General features: G+C 55.5%; 1 protein-coding gene across 1 annotated transcript in view; it reads left to right on the top strand.

Annotated features, from left to right (window-relative positions):
• Positions 1–412: 412 nt before the first annotated feature.
• POLRMT (polymerase (RNA) mitochondrial (DNA directed)) overlaps positions 413–12,391 on the top strand; it is a gene marked incomplete at its 5' end in the record, with an annotated part of 17,360 nt that continues 5,381 nt past the window's right edge. Inside the window, 12 exon segments of the mRNA XM_009708114.1 lie at positions 413–505; positions 1,176–1,831; positions 2,183–2,223; positions 2,225–2,299; positions 5,203–5,389; positions 5,862–6,011; positions 6,182–6,349; positions 6,690–6,860; positions 7,597–7,836; positions 8,019–8,798; positions 9,290–9,412; positions 11,376–11,498. Coding sequence (XP_009706416.1) covers positions 413–505; positions 1,176–1,831; positions 2,183–2,223; positions 2,225–2,299; positions 5,203–5,389; positions 5,862–6,011; positions 6,182–6,349; positions 6,690–6,860; positions 7,597–7,836; positions 8,019–8,798; positions 9,290–9,412; positions 11,376–11,498 — 2,807 coding nt within the window.

Here is a 12,391-nt window from a genome sequence, read left to right as displayed (position 1 = left end):
CTCTAAGGGTAGAAATGGGGGTCTCTGGGGTCCTGTCCCAGCTGTGGGATAGAGCCTGCCGACTCTGGGGGTTGCTGGGGTCCTGTCACCCATGCAACAGCACTGAGGTTTGTGGCGTCCCTACGGTCATGTTCCCTCCCAAGAGACTAGAGCCAGGGGGTGAGGGGGACATCCCTGTCACTTGCTGGCACAGAGCTGCCCACCCCCCGCCTTTCTGTGGCACTGCTGCTGCCGAGGTTTCTGGGACCTGCAAGCTGAGCTGAGAAATGCTGCTCCCTTTCTCCCCTCTGTGCCCTCCCCACTGCCCAGCTGGGGCTCAGCCGTGGCATGGGGCTCAGCCGTGGCATGGGGCGGTGAGCAGTGTAAGGGGTGAAGCCTCTGACCTCCCAGTCTTCGTGTTTTTCCGCTGCAGGGATCCCATGGAGTGTTCTGAGGAACTACTCCGCCAGCGCCAAGGAGAAGGCAAGCAGAAATGCTGTCTGCGAGAGGACAGAGCTGCTGGAAGGTGAGTTGGGGAGGGCTGGGAGAGCTGCAGGGGTTTCCCTTGTTCAGTGTCCCAGGAGGCTTTCTGGGAGTCTTCCCATTCTGCTTAGCCATAAAGAAGATATTTGGGACTAGAAATACTCGTAGCCTGGGCAAGGATGTGGGGATTCCCATGGATTTGCTGGCCTCCCTGAGCAAGTTCTGTCCTCTCTTAAGGAGCTGGAGGCCCACCCTACCCACAGGGAGCGTTGAGTTGCTCTAAAATGCAGGGTGGTCCTGAGGGACAGTAGAAGTGTCCCTCCAGGGTGTGTGAGGGCCCTGCAGACTGACCTGGAACGGGCTCTGTCTTTGGGCTCTCTGCTCAGGTGAGCTGAGGGCATGAGGTCCTTGGAGAGAGGCCCAGTGACGTGACCAGGCAGCAGGTTAGACAAGCGTGACCTGGTGCTTTTTCCCTTGTGGTGACATTGTTGGGTCCCCCAGGATGCTGGGGTGGGTCACAGCATATGGGTGGATCCCAGAAAGACAGTGGTCAAAGCAGCTGACTGCTGGGAGGAGGGCTGGTTGAGCAGGGAAGAAGTCCTTGTGTGGACCCTCTTTTCCTGGGCACTGCCAGAGTTGAGGCCCTGGGGTAGGACACATCCTTCTGTGCCTTGCATCTGTTCACGTCTCTCTGGCTGTGTGTTTTCTGGCAGTGCTGAAAGCTCGAGTGAAGCAGCTCCAAGCCAGTAATGTCCCAGAGGTGACGATCAACAAAGTAGAGCTGGCCCCGCTGGAGAATGACAAGTACCAGGACCCGCTGCGGAAAGTGATGGCTCCTGGCCCTGCAGAGGAGCAATTTGCTCCCAGGGCAAGGGGTGAGAGCCCGGCCCAGCCCAGCAGCTGGGTTGAGAAGTTGAAGAAGGAGGTGTATGTCCGGCAGCTGAAGGTGGAGCAGAAATTATCTGTTGCTGCCTCCCAGCTGGCTGTGGAGGGACAGGCCAAGACCAAACCAAAGTGCAAGGCAAAGGCCAAAGCTAAAACCGAGAAGAGCCCAAAGGCTAAAGTGGCTGTTACCTGGAGTCGGAACGGCACTGGCTCCCACAGTGTCTATGCCCACAGCAAGGCCAGGGTGGCAGCAGTGAAGGAGTGTGCAAAGGCACAGAGGCCTCAGAGGATGCTGGAGGACAAGGACAGCAGCCAGCACAGGATGCTGCAGCAGACCATCCAGTCCAACCTCGAATGTTTCCTGTTCTTGCAGCAGCCAGAGGAGGCTGAGCGGTTCCTTCTCTTGTACCACAACTCCCCTACGAAGAGAAGACTTTTGAATGTCCATGCGTACAACATTGTGATGCGTAGCTGGGCAAGAAAGGTACTGAGCTGCAGGCTGCTGCCCTGGTCTGGCTGTCAGGTTTTGGGGGTGGCCAAGGTGAGAGGGAGGCTGGCTCAGGAGTAAGAGCCTCATGCTTGTAGAAGTAGTGGTCACAGTTTTATTTGTGTTTATCACATCTGCATTCAGCAAGTGTTCAAGGAGGGCTTGACTTCTGCTGAGAGGGATGGAGCTGATATGAGGCCACTGATCCCTGTGAGGTGGCTTTGAGGGGAAGAAAGGGATGGGGCAGGATAGACGTGGCTAAATTTAAATAGGAGTGAGGAGGTGTGAAGCTGTGATTTGGGGTTGCCGGTGTCTGTGTCCACAGCCCCCTTTCCTTCTCATTTGCAGGGCCGCGTGCAGCGCATCAAGCGGCTGTTTTGCATGCTGGAGTCCCAGCCTGGACTCCTACGCGGCAGCGCTGGAGTGCATGGGCCGCAACCATTCGTCCACCAAAGCCATCTGGAGGTAACACGCTTCACCTGCCACAGGGTGCCACTGAGCCCCGGGGCAGCATCTCCACAGCCTGCTGCTTCACTGCGCTGGGAGAACTGGGAGCTCGCTCTGGGGAGGAGATGCACTGGCCCGGGGTTGGAAAGACCTGCCCCTGCTGTGTACACATCTAGATGCTCTGACCCACGTCTCCTGGCCAGATTTAGGGGTGGGCAGAGCTCCTGCAGTGGGCCTTCCTTGCCACCCTCAGCTGCTAGGGAGTTTGTCTGAGACCTTGCAGGGACAGGAGACGTAGGCGGTGAGAACAACTTTGCTTCTGGCCAGAGCTGTGTCTGCTCCTCCTAGAGCCGCTCCCTGGGCTGGGAGCAGCCTCTTTTCAGTCAGGTACTCCTTGGTTCTGCACCCATCCTGGGCATCTCCCACTGGCTCCTCCATCACTCCCCAGTAGGAATGACTTCTCCATTCATTTTTACAGCACCCCCATGGAGTTTGCCCTTCCTGGTAGCCTCAGCAAAACAGCTGGTTTTTGCAAGGTGCCAGCTCTCTGGAGGAGTGTGATCAGGAGATTTAGATGGATTTCGTGGAGCATAATGGGCAGAATAAGTGTCAGACCCAAAGCAAGTAGCTGAAGGAGTCCTGTGAGATCCCAGCAGGCTGGGTCTAGGGGCAGTGCTTGGGTCTGGTAGCACAGCCAGCTGCCTTGCCAGAAGGTGGAGAAAGCTTTCTGGTGATCTGCTAATGCTGCACAAACACTGTTGGGTGGTTCAGGGATTTATCACTGGCCTGTGTGTCCCTTGGCTGGCTAACAAGTTCTAGATGCCTCTGAGTGAATGTCCTCCAGTCAGCTGATTTAGAAGTGACTGGCATTGACTTTCCTGCCTGGGTGTGTGGGTTTTGCGTCAATACAGCAGTATACCTATAGGGCTGTCTATAGGCAGATGCTTATAGCACACCTGCATGGATTTGTCAACCCCAAGCCTCGCCAGGGCATGTGTATGTCTTTCCCTGCGACTGTTTGCTGGTGCTGTGCGTGTGTGTGTGAGCGCTCATTTCCCTTCCTCTCCTAAACGTGCTCTCCCAGTTGGACACGGCAGTGGTGTGATCTGGAGCGCTGAGCCTGTGCTGGCAGAGTGCAAGAAGGGGGTTGTTTCTCGCCCTGCTGCCAGACTGCAGGGCCCCTTTGAAGGTGTAAGCTGGGAGTTACTTGTTTTAACTTGGCTGCTGTGGGGTAGTTTTGGGGGAGAGTGACTCTGCAGAGATGTAGAGCTGTTCATCACCGAAGCTCCTGCCTGCTCCCAAACATACCAAAATGCAGCTGGGCCGTATGCAGCAGCAGGATTCACAGCATGTTGCAGTTCTGGCTCAGGGTGCTCTTGGTCACCTTTTGGGCTCTTAATGTTTTCCCAAAGTTGCCAGGGACTCCCTCTTGCCCATTTAGCTTTCTGTGGCTGATGGGGGCCTGGGCTGGGGCCTGACTGGTGCCACTGTCACTGGGTCTGCCTGTCTTCACCTCCAGTGTCACCCGCTGTGGGCAAGGCCTATTGACAGGTGGGACTGTGGGCTCTGCTGTGCCCCAGATCCCAGCTCCATCCCGGCAGAGCCAGGAGGATGCAGTCCCTCAGACTCCTCTGTGGGGCTGGGGAGTGGGAGGTGTTGGTGCGTGCAGGGGATTCCAGTCCCTGGCAGCGGTGGGGGCTGCAGGGAAGAGAGCTTCCTCGTGGGCGCTGCGGCCACTCCCGGTGCTCAGGCTGTTCCTCCTGCAGCTGTGCAAGCCATGCTGCCATGCCCTGACCTCCAGGCTCAGTGCATGAACTGCAATCCCCTGCTCCTTTGCCCAAGCTATGATGAGCCCCATGGGTTGCCTTCTGCTGGCTTGGGCTTGAGGGGAGAGCAGGGTTATTTGAGGGTGAAGGAAGCTGCATCTTTTTGCTCAGTCTCACAACGCCGTGGAGCTCAGCTCCCCCCACCCAAGCATGAAGGTGAAAGCTGCCTGCTCAGCAGAGGTGCGGGCTGGAGGGGTGGATGATCGATCGCTGTAACCTGAGGTGGGTGACCTTGTCGGGACAGGCTGTGCTCTGAAGGCAGCTCCCACCCCAGCAGCACCTGCAGCCCAGAGAGCTGGCTTCTGGTGTATGCGGAGGCCAGGGAGAGCTCCTGTGTTCCTGCAGGACAGCATCCTGCTGCCAGACTGCCTGACAGTCATGCTCTTGGAGGACTGAGGCACCTGCCAGGTTTCCCAGTTATACCCATTTCTGTGCTGTTCTTCCCCTGTCTGGGGCTGGGCAGACATTGGCTCGGTCAGGCACAAGTTGCTGCCAGGCTTTCAGCCCTTGCTGCATGGACCGTGCTTTGAGGAGCATTTTGGAGAAGGGAAGAGGCATCCCAGGGCAAGTGCATGGGGCACATCCCACTCCCATGGCCTGTCAGAGCCTTTCCAGTGAGTGTGAGAAGTTGCACCCTCCTGCAGCTGCCCTGGCATGAAGGGTGGCACAGAGGAAAGCCACTGGGAGCCACCCAGAGCAGGGAGGCTCCATCAGCCCTCCTGGAATGGCCTGGAGCTGTGTGTCAGTCTCCTGCCCTGTGTTCAGAGCTAATCCTTGGTGGGTGCCAGCCCCCAAGCTCTGCTTTGGGAGAGGGTTTTGCTCCTGTGGCTGCCAGGCATTTGGGAGGGGTGTCTCTTTGTCCTGTGGTGTCTCACATGGGTCCAGGTGATGCTGTTGAGGGCACAAGTGAGGAAGGAAAAGCACGATATAGTCTAGGCTCTTCGATCCTTAAAAGTGGGTACCCCCATCTGCCTTCTCTTCCATGCTTAATCTTCTGTTTAAAAACTTTGTTCCTTGCCTCATTATGTGCTGATTTCTGTACAATATGCACAGTCCTCTGTGAAAGATTAAGCCTATCTTATCTGCTATCTTCAGATGTGTGCAGCAGCTGAAGAGCGATGGCTTCCATGTGGATGAGCTCTTCCAAAAGTGCCTGTTTGAGGAGGATGAGAAGGAGAAGGTACTGAAGGCCATCAGAATTGTCCAGCCCAACTACCAGCTGCCCCCTCCACCCAGCCCCGAGACCTGCAAGTCGTCTCTGCTCCAGGGCTTCTACTCCAAAGTAAGCCACAGAGCTCAGGGATATCTGTGCAGCTTGGGGAGGTGTTGGAGCTGGCCAAATGGTGTTCACAGGTGTCCTCAGGTCCAGCCCAGGACTGTAATATAGGAAGAACTTTTTAGCCAGATCTCTTCTCAATAGTCCATGCAAGTCGTCAGATGAATAACTTTACTAACAGCCTTACAGAGGAACAGAGAAGCCGAGGGCTGGCAAGGGGTCTGGAGTTAACCTTCACGCACTGGAGGGGTTGCTTGGGAGGATGCTTGACTGTGACACAGGAACAGGGCAGCCTCTGGAGAGGCCTGTTACTCCAGACTCCCTGCAGTTTGCCAGCCGGAGGCCTCAGACCCAGAGGTCCCAGAAAGGGGCCTTCAGCAGGGACTCATACCACGTGCATCTTGCAGGGAAGCTGGGAGAATGAGCACATCTTCTCTTCCTCTGGCTTTTGGCACTTATTGTCTCAGTCTTTTTGCAGGAGAAGATGGTGTCATACCCCAAGCTGGATTTCTCTGTGCAGGAGTTGCAGGAGCGCTTTCAGCAGCAGCTGGAGATGGAGCTGGGCAACACCGTAACCATCGAGTCAGTGGAGTCAACCAAACCTCTGACGCCGCAAGCTGTTAAAGCGGTAAAGCTCAGGGAGTCTGGGGGCTGCACGTCTGGAGGGAAGAGGGGTGGGCAGTCCAGCACTCAGGACCTGTGAGAGAGATGCAGGGGTCGGTGGCCTAAAGAGGGGGACAGCTCCCTGGTGACACACTCTCACCACAGCATTGCTGTCTTGCTTCCATTTCTGTGTAGCGTGAACTGCTGGCCACCCTTCGTTCCCAGTGGCACAACTCCATCCTCCAGGCCCTGCAGAAGTCAAAGCACCGGATGTCCAAAATCAAGACTGTGTCGGGGTACGACATTCTCTACCCCTACCTGTGCCTGCTGCCGGATGAGGAGTACGTGGGCATCATGCTGCAGGTAGGACCCTGCCCTGCCCTCACAGAGCCACAGGAGCAGGGCTGCCTGGATGGCCATAGGGCTGCCACAGACCACTGATGTCCTGCTTGGGCCAGCAGAATCAGAACATGAGCCTCAAAGTTTGCCCAGGTTATTAGGTGCAGGATCTGCTCCCTGTGCTGAGCAGCCAGAGAAGCCTCTGCTCTGTCCTTGCCATGTTTCCTTCCTCATCTGCTCAGTGTCATGGGAGTCAGCATCTTTCTATGCTCCATGCACAGGGGCTTGAACTCCTGCTTTGTCTCTCTGCTCCGTCTTTCTGTTCCTCCCTCCTTAAGACCCTCTTTGCCTTCCCGTTTCTCAGATCCTCAACACCCTCTCTCCACAAGGAGAATCCCTGGCTGTGTTGGCCAGGGAGCTGGGCTCCAAAGTCTACAACAGATACATTACCCAGAGGAAGCTGCGCAGCGGCCAGCTGGAGAAGGTGCAGGAGGTCTATGAGGACTACATCCACCTGCTGGCAAAGGACAGCCAGGTGGGTATGCCTGGGAGAGGAGTGATCCTGGGGCCTGCAGGTTACGGAGCAGCAGAGCAGAGATGGGGCAAGGCAGTTAGTCTGTCCACCTGCTCGCAAGCACAAGGTCTGGATTCTGGGAACCTGCTGCTGCAGAGGCCACCAGAACCAGTAAGGCCCCATCTAGCACTTTGCCAACCCCATGGCGACAGGTAGGTTGGTTCTGGCATAGCAGTGGATGTTTCTGAACTGGAAGGTTTTAAATCAGAGTTGATCCCTTGGAGCCAGGCATTCTGCATCTGGGCTCTGGAGCTTGAGGGGGGTGCAACTTGCAGGGCAGGATGGGAGGGGAGAAAGGGGCCAAGGCCACTGATCTGGGCAGCTCGAGGGCCGGTTGAGCAGGTCGTTCCCAGAGCTGAGTGCGCGTGGCGTGGCAGGGGAAGGCAGATCTGCAGTCTGGGAGGGAGAGTCAGGATGGTGTGGGGACAGGGTGTCAGCACGGGGATGTGGTGAGAGGAGGGGCTTTGCAGTGCCACTGGCCTGCAGCAGAAGCAGGTTCTTGCTGTTGGGCTTGCCCCAGCTGCATGAGCAGTCCTTCCCCAAATACCCCTGTTAGGGAGGACCTCGCAGGGACAGAGAGACAGAAGGGTCCTTCTCAGAGCCTCGTTCCAAGTACATAGATCCCATCCAGCAAACCACCTGGAAGCAGCGTAGCTGGCCCCTCCAGCTGACCTGATTTTCCTCTTCCGCCTCCCAGCCTGACAAATACTTGCCACGGGAATATTGGGAGAAGCTGGTGGCAGAAGCAGGGTTTGGGCCTTCTCTGAACTTGAAGGACTTCGACTGGCCGTACATGCTCCTCATGCGCCTGGGCATGCACATGCTGGAACTCTTGGTGCAGGCTGTCAAGGTGCCCCGGAACATCCTGAATCCTCGCCTGGAGCCCAGGCTTATCCCTGTCCTCTACCACATCTACTCCTTCCGTAGCAGCTGGCAGGTGAGCCTTGCCCTAGGGGTTCTGGGACTGTGCAGATCACCTCTTCATTGGAACTGGGCCTTTTGCAAGGCCCTTTTCCCTCCCTGCTGCCTTTCCTGCTCAAGGGATGCTTTGAGGAGCCTCTAGTCAGTCAGCCCTAACCCTCTACTGCTGATCTTCCCCTCTGTGATTCTCCTCTCTAGGTTGGGCTGATAAAGCCCCATCCCATCTTCTCCCAGATTGTGTCAGATGCTGCAGAGACCATGCTGACCTTTAACTCCTCTGCCATACCTATGCTGTGCCCCCCGGTGCCCTGGACATCCCCCAGTTTTGGTGCCTTTGTCCTGAATGACACCAAATTGATGCGCTTTGTGGACGGGGCCATCCAGCACCAGCTGGTCCTGGAGCAGTGTCCGCTGGTGAACCTCTACCCCGTGCTGGACGCCCTGAACCAGCTGGGCAACTGTGCCTGGAAGATTAACCAGCCAGTGCTGGATATCATCATCTCCATCTTCAATGACAAAGGCAACGAGAAGCTGGACATCCCACCGCCCATCTCTGAGGCCCCCAGGCCTCCTCCTGCTCCCAGCAATTCCTCTACCTGGAGCAAGTCCCAGAAGCACGAGTTGTTGCTGTACAAAAAGAAGACAGCTGAAATGCACAGCTTGCGCATGGATGCACTCTATAAGCTGTCCATCGCCAATTATGTCAGGGACAAGGTGTTCTGGTTTCCTCACAACATGGACTTCCGAGGCAGGACTTACCCTTGCCCACCTTATTTCAACCACCTCGGTAACGATGTCACTCGGGCTATCCTGCTTTTCGCAGAGGGAAAGCCACTGGGACCCAAGGGCCTTGACTGGCTCAAGATCCACCTCATTAACCTCACGGGACTGAAGAAGAAGAACGCCTTGCAGGAACGGCTTGAGTATGCCAATGAAGTCATGGAGGAGATCCTGGACTCAGCCGACCATCCGCTCACAGTACGTGGGGAACAGCTGGCAGGGCTCTGTGTGCTGTTGGGGTGGAGTGGTGGGACCCTGAACCATGGGGGAATAGTGTGGGCTCAATGACCAAACTGAAAAGTGGGGAAGTTTGTCTGTGTTGGCATCCAAATAAGAATTGTTCAAAGACGCTAGGTTAAAAAGGAGTCAGTGTCATCTTTAATTTCAGAGGAGACTTAATCATTCCTCTTATTTAGCATAGGTTCTAGAAAGTAAAATCAGATCAATTTTTGAAACAAAAACATCTGAAAAATAACACTTTGAGGGGAAAAAGGGAAACAAAGCATTGCAGACTTTCCTAAATAACATGCTTCTATCTGAAAACACAATGAAATATTAAGGAGGTGGAGGCATGATGGGAAGAGGTGCCTTGCCCAGTATATCCTGGGAGTGCAGGGGCTCCTGCCTTTGCTTTGGGGTGCCATAAGAGCACTGCCTGCTCCTACCAGCATGTGCTTTCCTGTTCCCAGGGCAGGAAGTGGTGGATGAACACCGACGAGCCCTGGCAAGCCTTGGCGTGCTGCATGGAAATCGCCAAAGCCTTGAGGTCCCCGGATCCAGCAGCCTATGTCTCTCACTTCCCAGTTCACCAGGTAGGAGCCCAACAGATCTGCATGGCCCATGTGGCTGAGCTGGGGGAGGAAAACAGGCAGGGCAGAAGCATCCAGGTCTCCAGTGCTGCATTTACTATGCCACGTAACCAGGCTTTCTTAAGAATGGGAGTGCAGTCTACAGGCATCTTGGCTTGAGACCTCCAGTAATTTGCTGCTGCTTGCAGCCATTAATGAGCCAGTGCAGTCAAGTGCTGCTTTGCATCCTTTGACTGGAGCAGAACCTGTCTGGGAGATTGCTGTTGGCCGCCTGCAGGGTGAGAGCTGGCCTAGTCTTACATTCTCTAGCTGCAGGATCAGGACTGGAAGTCAGCCTGACCCTGACTGAGTGGGATGTGGCATGGTGCATGGCAGCACCTGCCCATCTGAAGTGCTCAGGGCTGTGCTGAGGCTTTGGGGAACCTTTCCTCTGCTCCTGTTCTGAGGGTGAAGCCAAGCAGCTCTGCAGGAGCAAAAGGTGGGAGGTCTGGACCTCTGAAGAATGTCAGGGGGACAGAGCTGATCTGTCCCCTGCATTCAGTGATGTGGCTGTCACCATGTGCCCTGCCCCTGCTCGGTCCCAGACGTGTCCACGCTCTGAGCGGGAGGTGCAGCTCAGCTATCTGAAGGCATCTGTCCTTCAGAGCTGGAGAGAGGAGCCAGGCAGCTGCTCCTGTTAGCCCTCACTCAGCCCTTTCTCCCTACTGTGTCCCAGCAGATCTGCAACTCTCTCTGCAGCTGCTGCCCAGCCAGCTATCTGTCTGTACTGATAAATTCCCTTGCTGCATGGGAGACAATGATTAATTGTTTTCCTGGTGAGAGGGGTTTGCTCATTTATTTCATTAGAAGATCAAATGGCCATAGTGAAGTGTGTGGGGAAGAATGGGGGTGTATTCTGCCAGTAGCGATGGTCTGGAATATGTATGAGAGTCTAAACTGATACTGTTATGACAATAAAAGATCAAGAGAGCAGCTGGGGGTGTGTGGAGGGTGCCATTAATGAAATTCAAGCAAGGACTACTTCTGGAGGGCACCCGAGTCTCTTTCCACCTGAGTCATCAGCGCTTGGTTAGAGGCAGCTCTTCTACTGCGGGAGGGCTGCTGGAGCCCTGTCAGTTCTCGGCTCTGCAGCTTGCTGCACTGCAGGGTGTGGGGAGGAGGGGGAGAGGAGGGTTGATCCTGCTCCCTTTGACCAGGCAGAGCCCAAGCACAGGAGGAGCAGGGATGGTCCAAAGCAGCAGCACGTCTCCTGTGAGAAGCGTTTCTGCTGGTGCTGTTTGGGGAACAGCAGGACCTTCCCACGCCGTCGTTCAGGTCCTGCTTCTCTTATCCAAGCTGGTCTTGGTCCCAGGAGGGCTGTCAGGGCAGCTGCTGTGACAGATCGGTCGGCATGCCTCTGTCACTGCAGCTTTGCGAATGGCTGGGCCGGAGCTGGTTTCTGTGAGACGGATGTTTTCATCAGCCACCGAGCAGAGGCAGCACAGCTAGCTGGAGCCTCAGAGTCAGCTGTGGCTTGCTGAGTGATCTTTGGCTTGGCCTGCCTCTGATCCTGCTCCTGGGTTTTCTGAGGTTGTTTTGGCTGCTGACTCTTGGGGGTTTCTTCTAGCATGCCAGACAGATTTGTTGTTTTCCAAATTTTCTGGTTTTCAGTGTTTCCACAGAGCTCTGTCTTTGAAAATTCATGGAGGGGGCAGTGTGATGTGAGGTTTTCTTTTTTTAAACCTCATAGACAGCAGTCGTTGGTGATGAGACCCAGACAAGAAAACTAGCCAGAAGGAGCATGGAAACTGATGTGGCCTTGGCCACTGCTGGGAGATCAGCTGCAAACCTGTCTGAAGAGAAGGGGAGGAAAATGGCAATAATCTTCTGAGCCAAATCTGTCTGTGCTGTTGCATGGGGGCAGATCAGCAGGGCTCCATCCACACACTAACATCTGGTTTCCACCCTTCTCTCTTCCCACGTGCAGGATGGCTCTTGCAATGGTCTGCAGCACTACGCAGCTCTTGGCCGGGACCTTATAGGCGCCATGTCTGTCAATCTGATGCCCTGCAATGTCCCCCAGGATGTCTACAGTGTCGTGGCCCAGCAGGTACGGCACAGTGGGGACATGGGGAGGTGTCCTCTTGGACCTGCTTCCACCTCTTGCCGCTGTGTTGCACAGGGTCACTTCAACTCCCAAGGAGAACGGTTGAGATAAGACCAGCATACAGAGGGCTGGGAAAGCGTAAGTTGGTCAAGAGGCAGAGAGTCTCCCTCCCCAAATGGGAACCACTGCAGCTGCTGCAGTGGGGATCTGGCTGGAGATCTGTCCTTGTAGAGGTAGAGAAATCCACTGGGAGATGAGAAATCCACTGGGATTTCTGCTGTCCTCACTTCTGCTGAATGAAGTCTGGGAGAAGTAGAGAGGTGGAAGAGAGCAGAGAGTGTTCCTCATCTCTTGGTCACAGCTAGCTGGCCCACAGGTTATGGGATTTTCTTCGTTTGAGCTGGGTAAGAGGGAAGGGGGAGAGATTCAGCCCTTGGCACTGCTGCTAAGTCTTCAGTTTTCTTGGCAAGATGCGATGTGAAATGAGCCTGCTGGGAAGTGTGCCGAGATCTACCAGACTCACTCAACTGGCATTGAACCCCTGGCTCTCCCTTCTAGGTCTCAGCATGTTTTATCCAGGCAGCACCACACCAGAGGGCAGGAGGAGCATATGGAGGGTGCATGGCTTGCTCAGTTATTGCTGGGGGTGGCATAGGTGGGGGAGCCTGAGCCACAGTCCTAGTGCCGTGTCCTTGTGATGTCTGGCACTACCCAACTGCCAAGGAACGCCACTCTGCCGAGGCAACAGCGGAAGGCTTCACGGGCACAGTTATCTGTGAGATGCGGATGCCTCTTGATTCCTTCAGCAGATCATCTCTGTTAAGCAGGGCTGGTGAAAACGGGCTGCAGGGTTTCTGATGGGAGTTCAGGCCGGGCAGCGCACAGCTGGGAGGGTC

This window comes from Cariama cristata, unplaced genomic scaffold, assembly GCF_000690535.1.
Source record: "Cariama cristata isolate BGI_N322 unplaced genomic scaffold, ASM69053v1 scaffold34589, whole genome shotgun sequence".
Taxonomy (NCBI): Eukaryota; Metazoa; Chordata; class Aves; order Cariamiformes; family Cariamidae; genus Cariama; species Cariama cristata.
The sequence above is the reverse complement of the archived record's forward strand: the minus strand, read 5'-3'. Positions and strand labels throughout refer to the sequence as shown.